Below are 22,230 nucleotides of genomic sequence, written 5' to 3'. Positions count from 1 at the left end.
CCACAATAGTATTTTGTTTTTCATTTTACTCCATGCACTTCAGAATTGTTTACATTTGGTGCAAGAAACATGTATGATATTTACAATTTTAAAAAATAATGTGATAAGAAAAAGAAAAAAGAAATCTGCAAAAAGTTGTAAAATGAGGTAGATGGATCATCACCCTTTGGTCAACAACATCCTGTACTTTCTCCCACACCCAAAAACCATTTGACTCATTTTTTACTGACTTAAGAAAATCCATCGTTCTCTGACATCACTGACAGAGAGCTTCTGTGTGTTCCTGGAGTATAGTCAAGCGTTTCCACATAAACAAAATGCAAAATCGTATAGATAAGTCCTCAGAATTCAAGTTTTTAAGAAATTCATGTAAGAAGTACATATGAATGGGGGGAGCCAAGGCGTTTACACTCAATGAACTTTGTCCCTAAGTTTGTTTTTGTCTCGTTCCTTTTCCTTGTGTGCATACGCACATTTCTTAAGAACATGACTAAGTCAAGCAAACTAACAGATCAGTGCCAGACCACACAGATGACATTCTGATAAGCCCTCAAAACTTGAGGCTTTTTTCCAAAATGCAAGGACCACTAATCAATTCAAATGATTACTCAAATAATTGTGGGACAGGAAAAAAAAATTAAACCAGATGACTGTTTTACTGATTATAGGCCAAAGACGGCAAGTTTACACAAGAATTTAATGCAAAAGGGCTTTGAATTTAATCCAAATTAAATGAAATAATCACATATAAACTTAAGTAAACATGTACAGGACACAGAGGTTGAATACTACCAAATGACGATGAAAGAAGGTTTTAAAATTCAAATAAATGGAATGACCATGTTCATGAATGGAAAGATCTGATACAGAAAAGATGTCAAGTTCTCCCACAATTTGATTTATAGGCTTAATGTAATTATTCAGAATTCTAACATGGGTTTTCTATAAGCACAGACAAATCTAAAATTTTATGGAGAAGCACTAACATAACTAAAATGACCTTTAAAAAAAGAGGAACTGCAAGCATTCATTTCTACCCAATATTATTAGTATATATTTACAGTAATCAAAGAACGTGATACATAGCTCAATGAAAAAGAACAGAAAACCCAGAAACAGACCTGTGCTAATTCTCAAAACGGTTCTTGGTAAATGTACAAAAGCAGTTCAGTGGGAAAAGAATAGGTTTTTTTTTTTTTACAACAAAGGGTATTGGAATAATTGGACAACCATAGGTAAAAAGGAAAGAAACTCAAGCTACGTCTCACATCTCATACAAAAATTAAACTCAAAATGAACCATGAACTTAAATTTATAACTTAAATTATATACTATAAATTATAAATAAATTATACTATATTATATAGTATAATTATATAGTATAATATACTATATTATATATTCTAATAATATATACTATTATAAGTAATTTATACTATAAATTATATTTTAGTATATAAATTATACTAAATATATACTAATTATAACTTAACATTATAAAATTTTAGAAAAAGAAAATGTTCAGGATCCAAGGCTGGGCAAAGAATTCTTAGACTTGACACAAAAAGCATAATTCATATAAGTAAAAATTCAAACAGTGGACCTCATGCGATTTAAAACCTTTGGTCTGCAAAAGATCCTGTTAAGAGGATGAAAAGATAAGCTATGGAAACGGAGAAAATATTTGCAACCACATATCTGATAAAGGACTGGAATCTATACTATATTAAAAAAATACTCAAAATTCACTCGTAAAAAAGTTACTAAAAATTGGTAAAAATACATAAAGAGATATTCATAGAAAAAGATACACAGCAATTAAAGTGCAGGAAAATACATTCAATATCATTAGACATGAGGGAATGCAAATTAAAACTGCCATGAGATGTGACTGTCGAATGACTAAAGTAAATACAGCGACACCACCAAAGGCTGATGAAGATGCAGGAACACTGGGCCGGCCGCGCTCTGCTGCTGGGACAGAACACTGGGCTGGCCGCTCTCTGCTGCTGGGACAGAACACTGGGCCGGCCGCGCTCTGCTGCTGGGACAGAACACTGGGCCGGCCGCTCTCTGCTGCTGGGACAGAACACTGGGCCGGCCGCTCTCTGCTGCTGGGACAGGAACACTGGGCCGGCCGCTCTCTGCTGCTGGGACAGAACACTGGGCCGGCCGCGCTCTGCTGCTGGGACAGAACACTGGGCCGGCCGCTCTCTGCTGCTGGGAACGTAAAATCCACAGCTGCTCTGTAAGGAGGTGCGCAATGTCTTGTAAAACTAAACATACAGCCACCATATGATCCAGCAATTGCACTCTTGGGAGTTTATCCCAGAAAAACAAAAACTTTACCCATCATAATAAAAAACTAGAAACAACAGGATGTTGTTCAGTGGGGAGTGTAATCACCTGTAGTAATCCATACTGTGGAACACTGGTTAGTGACAGACAGGAGGGGACTATTAAGACACATACCACAGCAACCTGGAGAATCTCACGGGGATTACATTGTTCCCAGGAGCACTATTTACAACGGCCGAGACATGGAGCAACCCAAGCACCCTTCTTAACTGGATGAGAAGATGTGGTTTACACACAGTGGAGTGTTAGCCATGAGAAAGAGTGAAAGATCGTCATTTGCAGCAATGTGGATGAACCCCTGAGAGCTCAGCTGGTAAAGAATCCACCTGCAAGGTGGGAGACCTGGGTCTGATCCCTGGGATGGGAAGATTCCCTGGAGAAGGAAAAGGCTACCCACTCCAGTATTCTGGCCTAGAGAATTTCATGGACTGTATAGTCCATGGGGTTGCAAAGAGTCGGACACGACCAAGCGACTTTCACTCACTAGAGAATATCACGCTTAATGAATTATCAGAGAAAGACAAATACTGCATGATATCACTTATATGTGGAATCTAAAAACTAATACAAATGCATGTTTATGCAAAATAGGAACAGACTCACAGATACAGAAAACAAACCTGTGGTTACCGAAGGGGAGAAGCCAGCAGGGAGGGACAGGTTAGGGGTCTGCGATTAACAGGTACAAACTATCGACACTACATATGAAACAGACAGGCAAGAAGAGTACAGCACTAACCTATGACAGAGGGGAATCTGCAGAAATGCTGACTCACTTTTTGGATTCCACCTATAGGGAATATCGTCTGATATTTGTCTGCCTCTGTCTGTCTGACTTCACGCAGTACGACAATCTCTAGGTCCATCCATGTCACTGCAAGAGCGTTATTTCATTCTCTTTTATGGCTGAGTGATATTTCATTGAGTATATACATCGCATCTTCATTATCCATGCACCTGTCAATGGACATTTGGGTTGCTTCCATGTCCTGGCTATTGCATTAATAAACAGTACTGCCACGAACACTGAGGTACATGTATCCTTTCAAAGTATAGTTTTCTCTGGATATGAGCCCAGGAGGGAGATTGCTGGACCAAATGGGCCCTCTCTTTTTAGTTTTTTAACAAGCAGCCATACTGTTCCCCACAGTGGCTGTGCCAGTTTACATTCCCACCAACCCTGCAGGAAGGTTCCCTCGTCTTCATACCCCTCCAGCATCTATTGTTTCTAGATCTTTTGATGATGGCCATTCTGACTTGTGTGGGGTGCTAACTCATTGCTGATTTTTGATGATGGCCATTCTGACTTGTGTGAGGTGCTAACTCCTTGCTGATTTTATTTGCATTTCTCTGATAATTAGCGACGCTGATCATCTTTTCATACACTTATTGGCCCTCTGTATGTCTTCTTTGGAGAAATGTCTATCTAGATCTTCTGCCCATTTTTTGATGGGGCTGTCTATATTTTTTGATAGTGAGCTGCATGAGCTGCTTGTGTATTTAAAAATTGGAGATTAATCTCCCGTCCAGCACTTTGTTTGCAAATATTTTTTCCCATTCTGTGGGCTGTCTTTTCATTTTGTTTATGGTTGTCTTTGCTGTGCAAAAGCTTTTATGTTTAATTAGGTCCCATTTGTTGACTTTTGTTTTTATTTTCATTATTCTAGAAGGTGGATCAAAAAAGATCTTGCTGGGATTTATGTCAGAGAGTGTTCTGCCTTTGTTTTCCTCTAAGAGTTTTATTAAAAACAGAAGCAGAGTGACAGACGTAGAAATAGATATAGTTACCAAGGGGGAGAAGAGGGTATAAACTGAGAGACCAGAACTGACATACACGCACACTACATTTACATATAAACAGATGACCAACGAGAACCTGCTGCACAGCACACGGAGCTCCACTCAGTACTCTATAATGGTCTATATGGGAACACAATCTAAAAAAGAGTGGATATATGCATACGCATAAGTGATCCTCTTTGCTGGTAGACAGAGAGCCTGGCAGGCTATAGAGTCCATGGGGCCACAAGAGTTGGACATGACTTAGTGACTAAACCATGACCATCACATCTGAAACTAACACAACACTCTAAATCAATACACTCCAATAAAAACTGTTGTTGTTCACTCGCTAGGTCGTGTCCCACTCTTTGCCACCCCCATGCTGCAGCTCTCTGAAGAGGCCTTACAAAAAGCTGTGAAAGAAGAGAAGCGAAAAGCAAAGGAGAAAAGGAAAGATATAAGCATCTGAATGCAGAGTTCCAAAGAATAGCAAGAAGAGATAAGAAAGCCTTTCTCAGCGATCAATGCAAAGAAATAGAGGAAAACAACAGAATGGGAAAGACTAGAGATCTCTTCAAGAAAATTAGAGATGTCAAGGGAATATTTCATGCAAAGATGAGCTCGATAAAGGACAGAAATGGTATGGACCTAACAGAAGCAGAAGATATTAAGAAGAGGTGGCAAGAATACACAGAAGAACTGTACAAAAAAGAACTTCACGACCAAGATAATCACGACAGTGTGATCACTCACCTAGGGCCAGACATCCTGGAATGTGAAGTCAAGTGGGCCTTAGAAACCATCACTACGAACAAAGCTAGTGGGGGTGATGGAATTTCAGTTGAGCTATTTCAAATCCTGAAAGATGATGCTGTGAAAGTGCTGCACTCAATATGCCAGCACATTTGGAGAACTCAGCAGTGGCCACAGGACTGGAAAAGGTCCATTTTCATTCCAATCCCAAAGAAAGGCAATGCCAAAGAATGCTCAAACTACTGCACAATTGCACTCATCTCACACGCTAGTAAAGTAATGCTCAAAATTCTCCAAGCCAGGCTTCAGCAATACGTGAACCGTGAACTTCCAGATGTTCAAGCTGGTTTTAGAAAAGGCAGAGGAACCAGAGATCAAATTGCCAACATCCACTGGATGATCGAAAAAGCAAGAGAGTTCCAGAAAAACATCTATTTCTGCTTTCTTGACTATGCCTAAGCCTTTGACTGTGTGGATCACAGTAAACTGTGGAAAATTCTGAAAGAGATGGGAATACCAGACCACCTGACCTGCCTCTTGAGAAACCTATATGCAGGTCAAGAAGCAACAGTTAGAACTGGACATGGAACAACAGACTGATTCCAAATAGGAAAAGGAGTTCGTCAAGGCTGTATATTGTTACCCTGTTTATTTAACTTCTATGCAGAGTACATCATGAGAAATGCTGGACTGGAAGAAACACAAGATGGAATCAAGATTGCTGGGGGAAATATCAATAACCTCAGATATGCAGATGACAACACCCTTATGGCAGAAAGTGAAGAGGAACTCAAAAGCCTCTTGATGAAAGTGAAAGTGGGGAGTGAAAAAGTTGGCTTAAAGCTCAACATTCAGAAAACGAAGATCATGGCATCCGGTCCCATCACTTCATGGGAAATAGATGGGGAAACAGTGGAAACAGTGTCAGACTTTATTTTTTTGGGCTCCCAAATCACTGCAGATGGTGACTGCAGCCATGAAATTAAAAGACGCTTACTCCTTGGAAGGAAAGTTATGACCAACCTAGATAGCATATTCAAAAGCAGAGACATTACTTTGCCAACAAAGGTCCGTCTAGTCAAGGCTATGTTTTTTCCAGTGGTCATGTATGGATGTGAGAGTTGGACTGTGAAGAAAGCTGAGCACAGAAGAATTGATGCTTTTGAACTGTGGTGTTGGAGAAGAGTCTTGAGAGTCCCTTGGACTGCAAGGAGATCCAACCAGTCCATTTTGAAGGAGATCAGCCCTGGGATTTCTTTGGAAGGACTGATGCTGAAGCTGAAACTCCAGTACTTTGCCACCTCATGCGAAGAGTCGACTCATTGAAAAAGACTCTGATGCTGGGAGGCATTGCGGGCAGGAGGAGAAGGGGACGACAGAGGATGAGATGGCTGGATGGCATCACTGACTCGATGGATGTGAGTCTGAGTGAATTCCGGGAGTTGGTGATGGACAGGGAGGCCTGGCATGCTGTGATTCATGGGGTTGCAAAGAGTTGGACACGACTGAGTGACTGAACTGAACTGAGCCTGTAATTAATTAATAAAAATAATTGAAAAAATACTGAATCAATATGCAGTAAGTATTGCATATTCCCTACACTTCAATAAATAAATAAAGTGAGGTTAATTAACAAAAGAGAAAAGAGAAAGCAAGCTTCCCAAACCCAGGGCCAAAATACTTCCCACCATGCGATTTGCCTTGGTCTCAAAAGCAACAGTTGACCAGCATTCTACTTAGATTTCCTCCCAATTGTCATGCACACCAAAAAAGTATGCACAGAAACTCTCAACCCCTTCTGCTCCGTGTGGGCTGTTTGCATTTGCTGAGTGAGAACAATAAACCAGTATTTAATGGGAAGGTCAGGAACTAAATGTAAACTCACTGGAGCCCCACATTTAAACTTAGTGATGCATGTCAATTATTTCTCAGTAAAACTGGGAAGAAAGAAAAAATAAAGTCACTGGAGTCTTAATATTGCTACAATTACAGTTAATCAAGTTCACAGCCATTTCTGACAGCTCTGGGGCTTGAGGGGCACTTCACGAAAGAGGTAAAGACATGAACAGAATGCATCTGTCTGGGCATCAGTCACATATTTATTTTCCAGTTTTTGTATGAGAGCACCTTTAGTTACCTTGCCAGTGAGCAAAGCACCAAATTTTAAAATTCTACGGTCAATTTCCTTTTTAAAAAACTGTAAAGAATCACATAGGTAAAACTGGTGTGGTCTTCTGCCCCCATAATACTGTCTTTAAAAGTGAAAGTAAAGCGGCACTTTGCTCCCACACACGTCCAGGTCTCCTGGCAGGAGAGAGGGGTGTCTGCCCCGCGCTGTCTCTGCGCCGATCACACAGCATCATGTACAGTGCTTCATGTCTTGTGGAAGCTGCTTTTTATGTGTATTCAAACAAACTCTGAAATCCGGTCACGGTGAGCTACTTATCACCCTAGTACTTTTATTATCAAGATTCATAAATTACACAGCATTTAGATAAAAAATGCACATCTCAGAGTTACTCCAGCTTTGTATATGCCCCCGAGAGATTAATATTAAATGTATCAGATCTGAAAGAGTGAGGAGGGTGAATCGGCTACAGGAACTCATCAAGGGCTTGGAGGGCTTAATGGAGATAATTCTTCCGTTCCAATGCTTTGAACTTTGGTTAATGATTATTATAGATGAAAGGGACTGGCTTACCACGTTCCCCAAAGATACACACATTAAATTCCACAGCCAGCAGGTAGGGGTCTGGGAGACAGGGCGAGCTTGTCCTCAAATGCCCTTGGCTTGTTCCCCATGCAAGGGGAACCTTCCCAGGGCACTCTGGTTCTACATGTGGGTCTGCTCTCATAAGCCTTCCCAGTCCTGGCTTCCTCTGCCCCCAGCACCACGCACTGCATTTCCTCCAATCAGAACTCTTCTTCCCAGTTTCAGACGCCTCAAGCCTCCCTGATGAGCTAAATGAAAGTGATGCATGGACATCCACATCTATTCCCCGTCCTCTGTCGATAACACTCGAATCTCTTCAATCAAGAGTTTCAAGAGCAGCTTCCCTGGTGGTCAAGTGGCTAAGACTCTGCACTCCCAATGCAGGGGGCCAGGATTCAATCCCTGCTCAGGACTAGAGCCCACACACCACAACTAAAGATCCCGCGTGCTACAACCAAGACATGACAAAATAGAAACAAAACAAATAAAGATCTTTGATTTTTTTTTTTAAAGTTTAAAAAGTGTCTGCTACGTTAGGCCCTGGTAAGGAGTGGAAGCAGATGTACCCCTGACTCCAAAATCTCTGCCCTTGGGAACCTTGTCTTTTGGTGGTATTGTAGTGAAGACAATAAGAAATAACTGAGCAATATGTATGCAGTGTGATAAGAGCTAAAAACAAAGGGAGAGGGAGCAGGAGGGTGTCCAAGGACTTCATTTTCAATAACGAGGGCAGGTAAGGGGCTCGCTTAGTGGAGGAACTTGAACGGTGACATGAACAAAGGAAGGATACGATTATGTGGATATTTGCAAGGAGAGCCTTCCAAGCAGAGGGAAGGGGAATTCAAAAGAGGAGATGTGCTTGGCTGTCTACGGAGAGTTCAGAGCCCAGGGTACCTGTCGCAGGGCCAAGAGGGGCTGGGGAAACTGCACACGTGAAGTTAAACAGGCGGCAGGAAGTCACACGTGTGACGGGTGGACCGTTATACCAACCTGACTGAGGGTTCTGTGCCAGAGAATCATGATGCAATATGAGCGTCTCAAAGAGACTCCGAGGGCTGGGAGTTAGGCAGCGTGGTGGCCTGGACCACAGGGGTCTGTTGTTTATCACTCAGTCCTGTCTGACTCCTCGTGACCCCATGGACTGTAGCCCGCCAGGCTCCTCTGTCCATGCGGATGTCCAGGCAAGAGCACTGGAACCACTTGCCATTTCCTCCTCCAGGGGATCTTCTCAACCCAGGGATCAAACCTGCATCTCCTGCAAGTCTCCTGCACTGCGGGCGGATTCTTCACCACTGAGCCACCAGGGAAGCCCTGGACCACAGTGGTGAAAGTGAAAGTGGAGTCGCTCAGTCGTGTCAGACTCTTTGCGACCCCGTGGACTGTAGCCCACCAGGCTCCTCCGTCCATGGGATTCTCCAGGCAAGAGTACTGGAGTGGGTTGCCATTTCCTTCTCCAGGCGATCTTCCCAACCCAGGGATTGAACCCAGGTCTCCCGCACTGCAGGCAGACGCTTTAACCTCTGAGCCACCAGGGAAGCCCACAGAGGTAGACAATCTTATTTACAAAGCAGAGAAGATACAGACGTAGAGGACAAGTGTGTGGATACCACGGTGAGAGGGCGTGGGTGGGGTGAACTGGGACGTTAGGACTGACATACACACACTATTGAGAATATGAACAAAATAGACCCTAAGGAGAACCATCTGTACAGCGCGAGAAACCTGCTCAGCGCTCCGTGGGGACCTAAATGGGAAGGAATCCGAAACAAGGGGACAGGCGCATGCGCGCAGCGGGTTCCGTTTGATGCGCATGCGCGCAGCCGGTCCGTGTATGCACCGTAGAAACGAGCACAACAAAGAGTAAAGTCAAAGTGGGGTCGCTCAGGCGTGTCCGACTCTCTGCGACCCCGTGGACTGTAGCCCCCAGGCTCCTCCGCCCATGCGGTTCTCCAAGCAAGAATACCGGAGTGGGTTGCCATTCCCTTCTCCAGGGGATCTTCCCAACCCAGGGATTGAACCCAGGTCTCCTGCATTGCAAGCAGAAGCTTTACCCTCTGAGCCACCAGGGAAGATTCGATACTCCAAGAAAAATTTTTTAAGAAGATACTCCAATAAAAATTTTTCAAAAACTGGAGTCATAATAGGTGAAAACTGGAAAAAACCTAAGTGTCTATCAACAATAAAATGGGAGGCCTCCCTGGTGGTCCAGTAGTTAAGAATCCACCTTGCAATGCAAGGGACACTGGTTTGATCCCTGGTAGGGGAAGCTCCCACGTGGACGGAGCAACTAGGCCGGTAGGCCACAGCGACCTGAGACACCGCTCCAGAGCCTGCAAGCCGCAACTACCGAGCCCAAGGGCCGCAACTCCTGAAACCCAGAGCCCACGCTCCACAAGAAGAGGAGCAATGACAAGCTCACACACCGCAACGGAGAGGAGCCCCGCTCAGGACTAGAGAGAGTCTGCATGCAGCAGCAGAGACCCACCACAGCCAAAACACATCATAAATAAATCAGTCTTAAAAAAATAAATAAAATGAATAAGCTACAAAAGAAACAAATAACAACAACCAAAAAAGAAAACAATGAGCAAGCAGATACTACTTCAGAGATGTTACGTCCTTGGGAAAAGTAATTTTTGTAACGTGGTTAAAAAAGCAAGACAAGTTTTCAGACTCAAAGAACAGTGAGTTCCCTAGTTATGAACAGACTTCTGGAGAGCTACAATAATCGAGTCTTACCTTATGATAACACCTAAAATAGGCCGCACGTTCATCAGAAAATTTCTCCAGTCTTTTTGGGCCTTTGCTGGATGCTTTCTTGAATACTAACCAACATCGCTGATAAATCTGGAAGTGAATACAAAGACAGGACTCAGCATCACAGCCGACTCAGATATTACTGGCATTTGCATTTCAATGTTTTCTTTTCCATGTTTTCACCTGTAAAATATTCATAAACCGTACATGTGATGTTGCTTTGGGAAAACAAAATTTTAAAACCCCAAACTGTTTCCACAATGGGTGTATTATGCCGTTCAGAAAAATCACTGGAATCAAAAGAAAATAAGTATTTAGAGGCACATATCTTCATTCTTTGACAACATTTCAGAAAAAGTCCCAGAGATAAAAACCCCAAATCAGCACAAATGAGACAAGCTTTTACGGCACATGCCCTAATTCCAAACGCCATTACTTATGGAGATCACAGACTGAGACACGCCAAAGGTGTGAAGACCTAGGAAGGGACAGCCCTGCGTGTCATGGGGCGTTCCTCATACCCGACGGTCAGGAGCTGGGCCAGACAGCAGACTAGCTAATAAATGCGGATGAACACCAACCACATTCTCCTTCAGAAAATTCAACCTGGAGACTCAAAGATTATTGCCAGGCTGGGGTGCAGTCCGAGTTAATACTGCAACATATTAAGGGTCATAAAAACATGGAGACAAAAGTGGAAAAGTAATTCAGTGGACAGAGGGTGGCCTTCTAAACAAACGGTGCTCAAAAAACCGAATGCCTGTGCTTAGTCACTCAGTCGTGTCCGACTCTTTGCAACCCCAGGAACTGCAGTCAGCCAGGCTCCTCTGTTCACCAAATGTTCCAGGCAAGGATACTGCAGTGGGTTGCCATGCCCTCCTCCAGGGGATCTTCCCAACCCAGGGATCGAACCCAGGTCTCCTGCATTGCAGGCGGATTCTTCACCATCTGAGCCACCAGGGAAGCCCAAAAAACTGAATATCCATAGGGAATTAAAAAAAAAAAAAAAACCTTGACCCAAAACACTCATACAAAATCAACTCAAAATGGACTCAAATATTTTAAAAAGTATATACATATATATATATTATATATATATATAATATATATATATATGCTTAGGGAGGAAAAAGGAAATGTTTGGGAACACGGTCTGAGCGAAGAGTTCTTAGACCTCATGTTGCTATTGTTTACTCCCTAAGTTGCATCTGACTCTTCTGTGACCCCATGGAGCCCGCCAGGCTCCTCTATCCATGGAATGTTCCAGGCAAGAATACTGGAGTGGATTGCCATTTCCTCCTCTAAAGAATCTTCCTGACCCAGGAATGGAACCCGGGTCTCCTTCATTGCAAGCGGGTTCTTTACCACTGAGCCACCAGGGAAGCCCTAGTTCAGTTCAGTTCAGTTTAGTCACTCAGTCGTGTCCAACTCCTTGAGACCCCATGAATAGCAGCACACCAGGCCTCCCTGTCCATCACCAACTCCCGGAATTCACTCAGACTCACGTCCATCAAGTCAGTGATGCCATCCAGCCATCTCATCCTCTGTCGTCCCCTTCTCCTCCTGCCTCCAATCCCTCCCAGCATCAGAGTCTTTTCCAATGCGTCAACTTTTCGCATGAGGTGGCCAAAGTACTGGAGTCTCAGCTTTAGCATCATTCCTTCCAAAGAACACCCAGGACTGACCTCATATCAAAATCTTAATCCATAAAAGAAAATGCTGCCACATGTAAGTCATCAAAATTTAAAACTTTGGCTATGTGAAAAATTCTGCTGATAGAATGAAAAGACAAGCTGGGGGGAAAAAATGTGCAAACCATATATCTGACATAGGCTCAGTATCTGGAATACACCGAGTCCTCAGATTTCAACATTAAAGAAGCACACCATCCATTTACAAAATGGACCACAGACATTTCACCGAAGAGAACACATAGCTGATCAAGAGGCGCACGAGGAAGAGCTCGCCGTCATTAAGCCTTCAGGGAAATGCAAATTAAAGCCACAGTGAAACACTGCGAACCAATGAAACGTGTGAACCACAGCCACAAACATGAAGACCACGATGCAGCACAGGCCTACCAGGCTGGCTCAGATAACAGTAATGCCACCGAACGCTGGCAAGGATGCCAAGCAAGTGGATCGCTTTCCAACTGCTGCTGGCAATATAAAATGTCCAGCTCTGAAACACAGGTTGGCAATTCCTTAAAGAACTAAGCAAGCAGCACAGGACTTAGAGTTGTACACTTAGGAATCTAGGCCGGAGAAACGCAAACTCCCCGCACACAAAAGACACGGATGCTCACAGCAGCTGGATTTGTGCCAGGGCCAACTGCATACAACCCATCTATTCTCCACCGGGGAAACAGCTAGACGACTCGGGGAACAGGCACATCATAGAACACCACTCAGCTACAAAAACAACTTGAACGCGTCTTCAGAGAATAATGCTGCCTGAGGCGGGGCCGGGGGGGGGGGTGGGGGGGCGCGGGCACGGAGCCAGAACCAAAGGCCACATGCTGTATGGCCGCATTAAGAGCAAGTATAGCAATGGAAATCAGATGAGTGGTTATCAGGGGTGAGGGCTGTGTGAAGAGGGAGCAGAAGGGAGGAGGGGGTGCCTATAGGTGACAGGTGGGTCCCGGCAGCGATGAAACTGCCCTGTATCCTGACTACTAATACTATTGTCTTGGTTACAGTGTATTGTTGGGGACTTCCCTGAGGGTCCAGTGGTTAAGAATCAGCCTTGAAATGCAGGGGACGCGGACTCGATCTGTGGTCGGGGAGCTAAGATCACACAGGTCTAGGGGCAAGTACACCCCCATGCACCGCACCTACTGAGCCTGAGCACCAAACCAGAGAGTCCATTTACCTGCTGCAACTAAGACTCGGCCAAATAAATAAATTAAATACATGAATCTAAAAAATACTGTGTTGTTTCAAAGATATTACCACCAGGGAAACTGGTTAAAGAACACAGGATCTTTGTGTAATATTTCTTACAACCAAAAGTGAATCTACAATTATCTTAAAACACTTATAAATTTTTAACAGAGACGTGCAGAGATATTTAACCAAGATAAATTACAGCCTAATCTAAAAACAGTTACCTGCTTCTTTTGCTATCAAGCTGAAGTCTAATTAACCATTAGACTAAGTAACTTTAGAAAACTAAATGGCAAGAGTCGTCGGTAAGAGTTCAAACACCGAATCCTTTTCAGGATAGAGAATCAGCCATGGAAATTAACACGTGGAGGGCTATGGCTGGCAAATAGAAAACTTACCAGTATCTCACTGGTGTCTGAATAACAGATGAGATCACTGGCTTTCTTAAAACCTAACCACCAGAAAGAGGACTATAATTACAGTGGGAATGACTGTCACTCTGATTGTTCAAATAAAAGATGTGGAAAATAGGTTTCTCGCCGTCATTCTATCATTGGCAGCTCCTTTCTTCTGGACGTGGCCATGAAAATGTGTTAGAGACAGCATGCTAAGGTATGCAAGAAATATGCATACTACGGGAAAAAAATATTTTCATCTAAGAGGACATTTTATATTTCCAAATTATGCTGTAACTTTTAGACCCAATCTTGAATGACAGCATTTCTACTTTAAAACAAAGTTATTCATTTTCTTCAGGATCAAACCACATTTGTCTGGCTTCTGTCTGAAGTCTGTCACACGCAAGCTAAAGATTCCTCAATTTAAGCAGGCCTGATGACTTCCATCTTCGATTCATCCACATTACTCTTAGAGGATTTTTGTTTTTGTTTTATTAAGTAGTAACAGCAAAAATGGAGGGTTATAATCAAATAACCACCAAAGTACTATTGCATAGATTCACATTCATACAACATAAGTAAATTTGTAAAATAAATGTATACACATCCTGCACTGTTCGCTGCTGCCGCTGTACTGCACTCGGTCGCATCCGGCTCTGTGCGCCCCGTGGACCGTGGCCCGCCAGGCCCCTCTGTCCATGGGGCTCTCCAGGCAAGAATACTCGAGTGGGTTGCCATGCCTTCCTCCAGGGATCTTCCTGACCCAGGCATGGAACCCAAGTTTCCTGCATTGCAGGCAGATTCTTTACCACTAAGTCACCTGGGTATCCAGGCTGTACTGTATAAATACTGTTTATAACGACTGGCTGGAAAGTCACCCTGGAACAGATTAAAACATGCTGGCTCATCAGGAGATAAGGAAAATTCCAACGCTAGGTTTATGAAAAGAGGGAGTTGAGTGATTCTCAAGCAGTGGTCCAGCCTCACTCAAGATACTTATTAATTATGCAGATTCCTAGAGATTAGCCAAGGTCAATTGCATCAGAATGGGGCCAGACAAATTGGCTGTCTACCACATTCCCCCGGAATTTTGCTTGCTAATTTGCAAACCAATGCATGAATAATCATAAAGACTTGCAGACAGCCCAGTGCTCCCCGGAGGGATGGCCAACAAAGACTCCTCCAGCAACTGCTCCGCCCACAGTGAGGGCCTCTGAGGGTGTGATGTCCGGTGAGGACCCTGACCTAGGGCATGGAGGGGCGGGAGATGCTGTCCTGAGACTCAGTGCCGGTGACAGTGAAGTCGGCTGAACCACAGCAAACCCGTCCACCTGCCCTACACTCAGTCTCCAGAACAGAACAGCCACCAAGTACCAGAGAATTACAGACTTTTGCTCCATGTCTCAGAATCGGCGAGAGGGGACAAGGCAGGAGGACTCACTGAGGACGGGGATGCGTGGGGACGAGCTGGGGTGACTGACGCACGTAAAAGGGCAACAGCTTGAGAATAATCTCACTTGCTTACTGGCAGAGGGCAGCGTTTCCTTCGTCAATTAATTCTTCCAATGATCTCCTTCATAGCACATCTATGGACCACCTATAATCATTTTTAGTTAACATTTTTCTTTCAACTGATTTTTTTAACTGAAGCTTTTTTATCCCAACTGTGACAGCAAAGTGTAGTTTCACGGGACAAGAAGCGTAGGTAATCCTAATGATTAGCCTGCATGCTAAGTCACATCCACTGGGTCCCTATGGACCCCCCTGCACTGTAACCCGACAGGCTCCCTTGTCCACAGATTCTCCAGGCAAGAACACTGGACGGGTTGCCATGCCCTCCTCCAGGAGATCTTCCCAACCAGGAGATCAAACCCGAGTCTCTCATGTCTCTTACACTGGCAAGTGGGTTCTTTACCACTAGCACCACTCTTAAGATAATGTGATGACAGAATAACTTTATGTTGAAATATCTCACCTGCTATACATTAGGGTTCTGCGTTCTCAGCACAACTGGCATTGTAGACAGTTATGTTTTTAGTTGGGGCGGGGGCGTTGTGCATCGTGGGATGTTTCAGAGCCTGTTTGGGCTTCATCAACTGAATGCAGGAAGCTCGCTTCTCCTACTCCGTTGACACTGCTGAGTGTCCCCTGGGGGTGGGGTGGGGAGGGGTGTAAAGTCAGAAGCACTATTCTAGATGAATTCACACTGATCTGAGATTGCAGAGTTGAAGAATATCTTCAAAGTCCTGGACTCGGGCAAGCCGATCCACACAAGCCACTGTCGAAGCAACAACAGACACCGTGTCACAGGTTCTGACCACCCACCGAGGGATGGCCACCCACTCCAGCATTCTTGCTGGGGAAAAGTTCCCGAGGACAGAGGAGCCTGGCAGTCCATGTGGGCGCACAGAGTCGGACACGACTTAGTGACTCAACAACAACTCTACAGCAGGCAGGTGTATTTGGGGGGTGGGGTGGGGGAGTGAAGGTAAGTTAGGACTGTTTTCTGTTCCGCCAGAATCTAATTTCTGTAATCGCATCAATTTTCCCTCTTCTCCAGGCAACTCCAGGAGTTGGTGATGGACAGGGAGGCCTGGCGTGCTGCAGTCCATGGGGTCACAAACTGAACTGAGCGACTGAACTGAACTGAACTGAACCAGGTATTCTCTCCACCCCAGCCATATCATGTATCCTCATAATATATAAGCCTCATTTCTCACATTCTAGTCCTATTTTTATTTCTTCTCCAAAACAAGTCAAATATTCTCCTTGTCTGGGCAGTTAATATCAATACCAAGCATTAGCCGAAAACTTTCTGCATGCAGAATGCTAATTCCTTTTTGTGCATTATCTCAACTAACCTACCCACGGCCCCATAAAACAGACGCTGTCATTCTTCTCATTTCACAACGAGGAAATAGACCTTAGTGAGGTTCCTCACTGGGTGTTAGTTACTCAAGAGCATGAAACTAGAGAGACAAGCCAGTATTCCAACCTTGGTTTGCCTGATTCTGGAGAAAAAGCTCTTAACCATTCCTCCAGGATTTTCCCAGAAAAGCTGGTCTCCTAGAGACACTTAAACTTCTGCTGAGGGTCGAGCCGTCTGTAAGAAGTTGATTTTCATGCTTGTCATAATCTGTAAAGAGACATTTAGTTGTAACCATATGCTCTTTCATCTGGACGACGACTTTACCGTCTAGCTATTTCAGTGTGACATTTGCATTTGAGATTTTAAGTTCCCTGGCACCAAGCGTTGGCCAAGAGTGAAAATTTTAATGGAGTATTTCTGCAATTGGGGTCTGAAGACCCTATTCCGGGACTGCAAGCCCAGCAGTTCGTAAGATGTGTTTTCTTTTAAAAGAATTCCACCCTCTCCTTAAGTGACAAAGTATTCAGGATCCCTGACCGCAGCTCAGAAACTCAACTGTGCCAAATATTTCTGATTATATGGTAAGTGTCTCATGCAAGTTCTGGGTTTTCCATAGCCTTCCTGCCCTGTCTAACCTGTGGTTGCTCGCTCTTCACCGGTTACAGCTGCAGGAAACCAGTGTCCTGGCTCCCCGGCTCCCTGGATGCGTGCAGTCAGCACCCAGCCCCCCACCGTGGCCCCCGGCGTCCCGCCACAGTGACCCACGGCCCGCCCAGTCCTGAGCCTGCGCTGGACGAGCACCAGTCCAAGGGCAAGCCGACAGCCACAGGAACGGCACTGGGTGATGCAGCCTGACTGTCTGCCACGGTCTCCAAATAATCCTTCCACAAAATGAGAATTCTGACCGAGATGACGTCTGAGACCGAGGCAGTTATAACATTCTAGCCTAATGAAGGACTCTGTCATTATGGGATTTCAGAAGGTAATAGAAAGTGAAAGTGAAAAGTGTCAGTCATTCAGTTGTGTCCTGCTCTTTGCGACCCCATAGGCTGTAGCCCGCTAGGCTTCTCTGTCCATGGAATTCTCCAGGGGATCTTCCCAACCCAGGGACTGAACCCAGGTCTCCTGCATTGCAGGCGGATTCCTACCGTCTGAGCCACAAGGTGACGGAAGAAGAGGAGAATTCTGTGATTTCACTGAATTATAACCGGTAGGAGCTACCAACTCCACTCACCAAAATAACAAGCTGGTTCAGAATTACATATTTTATGAGGAGAAAAAGTCACTTTAATGAGTAAACAGCATGACTCTGTGCCTGTCATTTATATGCACTTTTCATTTGTCAGGAAAGAATGTTAATTTGGAGAAGCTGCACAGTGGGTACTGAGGTACATATTAAAATTCACTACAAAGAAAAATCCCAGCAAAAATGAGATAATTAATCATAAAATAAAATTTGTATAAAGAGGATTAAAAGTATTTCAAAAGCATCCACAGGCAATAAATTAGCTGTGCAAACCCTCTGTTGATGTCAAAGTAAATTAACACAACCTTTCCAGGGGAGAAATTATGCCTACCCTTTGACCTGAAAATACTATTTCTAGGAACTTTCCCCCTAAGGAAATAATTAAGGAAATATGCAAGCATATGGGAATAGGGCTCTTTGGCATAAAACTGAGAGTGCTTTACATGTTCCAGGGACTGGCTTCATTAATTATGGCGTATCTGTAAACTGGAAATTGCCATCATTAAAAACGATGTTGTAAAATAATAGTCATACCACAGGATGTGCTATTAAGTAAGTTATTAAGTAAGAAAAGTAGGTTGTCCCTGCTTTTTAGTCTGTTTCTACTCTAATATATACATTCAGCACCCCCCACCCACAAACACACACACACCAGGGGAGGAAATATCCGTTTCAATGGAAAACTATGCATTCTCTAGGACACACACATCCGGTATCATCTGCTTCTGATTCTGAGGGAAACAGTCTACAACTCTAAACTGTAGATCACTGATAAAAATGTAAAATAATTCTATTCCATAAAGATGCAAATTCTATCCCCTTCAGTAGAGGCCTCACTGATTTCCCCGCCCCCATTATGGAGCCCGCTCAGCCTCCTCTGGAGCACACATTTCACTATGCTGCTTGTATAAATGTGTGAGCTCGCTGGCTTCCCCTTAGAACTAGTTACAATATTCTGTGCTGCTCTCTCACTTAATGAGCTAATTAGAATCTTCAGCACGTGCTCTTTCTACATCTGTACGAGAGTCATGATATGAACAGTTAACTGTTTTGAAAACTAGTTTTAACACAATCCATCAGTCACTGAGTCTTGTGTATTTCACCTTCTGGCTGAACCTGGAGTGTCTTCCCCCGCCTCCCCCGCAGGGACCACCACCCTAATCTGAGCACCGCCTGCTGAGCTCCAGAGTTCCCCTGCTTTCACTCTTGGCACGTTTCAGTTCATTTCCTGCAGTACCTCTGGAGTGATCCTTAAAACCCTGATGTGGCCACATCAACCCACCGCTGAACACATTTCTGAGGCTGCCTGTTGCCTTTGGGGTACAAACCCAAGTCTTAACGAGAGATTGTAGAACCTGCAAAAGCTGGCCCCACCCTACCTTTTTTGCCTTATTTTGTTGATTTCTTCATTTATATAGTCTCTACTTAGAACCATACACATATATTTTTAGTGGTGATCAAATAAGCAATACAAGGTTATTTGGAAAAATTCTCATGGAATCAATATTCTGGTCATACATGAGGACCCTTCCCTTGTCAGACAAAACTGACCAATGCAGAGTGGACAGCCAAAGGGGAAAGTGATGGCCCTGTTCCTCCTCTCCCCAATTCTTTCTGTCCCCGGACAGATCCACAAAGTAGGAGGAAGAGAAGTGAGAAACAGGAGCCCTGCCTGAAGAAGCCATACACAGTTGCATGTCCTCATTCAACTTCTATTTTTAAGCAGCCTTAAAGAAAAAAGCCAAACAACTCTAAAGAAATGCTAGAGAATCTTGACTACTGGGTGGACATTCTATTCAAACAAAAAGTTGGGGAGCTGATGTCACTCATGAATTCAGCAGTCCCCAACCTTTTTTGGCACGAGGAACCCATTTTGTGGAAAAGAATTTTTCCACAGGCCAGGGTGGAGGGGGGTGGTTTGGGATGATTCAAGAACACTACATTTATTGGGCACTTTATTTCTAATCTAATGCTACGACTGATCTGAAGATACTGGTCCGCAGCGGGGAGGTTGGGGAACTCCTGCATTAATTCATCAACAAACACTTATTGAGTGCCTACCATGTGCCAGACACTGTTCAGGTACTAAGGACGGGGCTGCAAACAGAGTGGAGGAACCTGCTGCCTTCACTGGGCTTCCAGACGCAATATGATGACAAGAGACGTATGGGTACATCTGTGAGCATATGTCTGGTCGTACACAGGCAATAACGGGTTATGTGGGCTTCCCTGGTGGCTCAGTGGGAAAGGAGGAGACGCACGTTCAGACAGAAACATGCCCTGGCATGAGGAGCCATCGGAATTCCAGAGAAGCCAGAGCTGGTGGAGGCGGGGAGGCTGTATGGGTCTAAGTGCAAAGACTCTGACTTGTTCTCTGCATGCAATGGGAAGGAGATGAAGGCTTTTGAATCAAAGTCGTATAATCCAATTTATGTTTAGTACGCGGCAGGGACTTGAAGGCAGAATCAAGGAATGTAGCTAGGAGGTTGCTGCTGCAATAAATCTCATGGTGCCCTGAGCCGGGAGGAACACGAGGAAGCAGATGAGAAGGGGTCCAAGTCAGGATACAGTCTGAGAGCAGAGCCAGCGAGGGTCACTGATGAGGCAGGAGGTGAGGATTCGAGTAAGGAGGCCAGGGATGACTTCAAGAGTTTCAGCTCAAGCAAGTAGAAGAATGGAGTTTACGTTAGCGAAGCAAGCAAGCCTGGGAGGGAGCCAGAATCTGCAGGGAGAATGCAGAATCTGATGGCGGATATAAGGAGTCTGTCATGCCTGTTAAACACCTAAGTTTTATATATAAACATTCTATTATTAAACATGAGGACTAGTCAGCTATGTATATATTATACACATAAGCCTAAGATACAAGATTTTATTGTACTTTTTAAATAAACTGACAGCACCATCTTCCCTACAGGCTTATTGGCAGAATGGAATGAGTTAGTGCATTTAAAGGGCTTCTCCTGCCTGGGGGACCTTTATAGAGGTCAGCAGCTCACCATCCAGCCAGGAGGGATCTGCCTGCAAACAAGGACAGCACACACTCTATCTCCTTCGTTTCCTCACTGAAGCCTGTGAAGCCTGTGAAGCCTGTGGAGGTCGCTCAGTCGTGTCCGACTGTTTGCAACCCCACAGACTCGAGCCCACCAGGCTCCTCCGTCCATGGGATTCTCCAGGCAAGAATACTGGAGTGGGTAGCCACTCCTTTCTCCAGGGACCTTCCAAAACCAGGGACTGAACCTGGGTCTCCTGCACTGCACGCATATTCTTCACTGTCTGAGCCGCCAGGGAAGCCCATTTATTCATTAACTTCACAAATATTTCCTGAGCATCTACTATGCTCCAGGCCCTGTTCCAAGGACTGAAGAAATGACAGTCACTTTCTCTTGTGTGGAGTGAGGATAAATAACAATAATAATACCAAGCACATATAATTAACATGAGGATTGAACCGGTTGACATTTATACACATCTCTGTGAACATCATGCAAGTTCTGGTTTTCGCTTCCTCGTGTGTAGAGACAGATGACTCGGTCTCCCCGCCCCAAGCACGAGGCCCAGCACGTGGTCATTACAGCCATGGACTGCGTCTGCGGGACACCGTGGTTTGGTAGGATGTTCCCAACAAGTATTTGGCGAAGTTAAAAAAAGAAATGATGTCGTCGTGGCTTCCAAAAGTCTGTGAGTGGGCACCACAACAAAATCCCCGACACTGAGTTCCCATTTCTCAGCTTGGCTCACCGCAGGCTGCCCGCTGGCCAGACCTCCCTGCCCACCACTGGAGCCCCAGCCTCCAAGTTCCAAGCTTCTCTAATGAGGGAGGAGAGAACGTGCTGGAAGGCTCTTCCCCTTGCTGCTCAGGGGCTGCCTCCCCTCATCCTCCAGGCCGCACGTGAAATTCCTCTGTCACTTCGTGACTGTTGTATAACCAGTCACCCCGGAGCTGAGAAGCTCAAGAGAACAAGCACGTTTCACCCCTGGTGAGCCTGACGGTGGATGAGGCCGCTCTGCCGGTCTCCCCTGGCTCCTTTAAGCAGGGCTCCTGCACAGGTGAGCGGTCAAGGCAGGACGGTCTGGAGCTCGCCTGCAGTGACTGAGCTCTGCAACTGCGTGGCCTCAGATTCCCCGCGTTAGCTGGGGCGTGTTTCCACTGAGCGAGCAGGAGAATGGCTGGCGCCGAGGGGCCTTCATTACCGCGGGACAGGGCGGGGAGCTCTGTCCCCTGTGATCCCGCCGGTGCGGCAGTGGGGTGGTCTCACTGCCACTGACCATCAGTGAAGATCCTGACCCCTGACACCACCCCCGAGGGGAAAGGGGTGAAGACCTCGTGACTGCGGGGCAGGGTGTAGGGACGCTGCCACGGTCTACATGGCACCGCAGTGGGCGTGGCCGAGGGGAGAGGCTGGGCTCCCTGCCTGGCCTTCCAGGACACCCACCTGGGGACAGAGGACCCTGTTACAGTAAACATT

The 22,230-nt window shown here is 45.0% G+C and overlaps 1 protein-coding gene across 2 annotated transcripts in view; it reads right to left on the bottom strand.

Moving 5' to 3' along the window:
• DOK5 (docking protein 5) overlaps positions 1-22,230 on the bottom strand; it is a 153,007-nt gene that overhangs the window by 71,724 nt on the left and 59,053 nt on the right. For both annotated transcript variants that reach the window (XM_055545351.1, XM_055545350.1), the window contains exon 2: positions 10,346-10,453. In XM_055545351.1, the coding sequence (XP_055401326.1) occupies positions 10,346-10,453 (108 nt within the window). The remainder of the gene's footprint in view (positions 1-10,345; positions 10,454-22,230) is intronic.

Source organism: Bubalus kerabau, chromosome 13 (genome assembly GCF_029407905.1).
Source record: "Bubalus kerabau isolate K-KA32 ecotype Philippines breed swamp buffalo chromosome 13, PCC_UOA_SB_1v2, whole genome shotgun sequence".
Taxonomy (NCBI): Eukaryota; Metazoa; Chordata; class Mammalia; order Artiodactyla; family Bovidae; genus Bubalus; species Bubalus kerabau.
The sequence above is the reverse complement of the archived record's forward strand: the minus strand, read 5'-3'. Positions and strand labels throughout refer to the sequence as shown.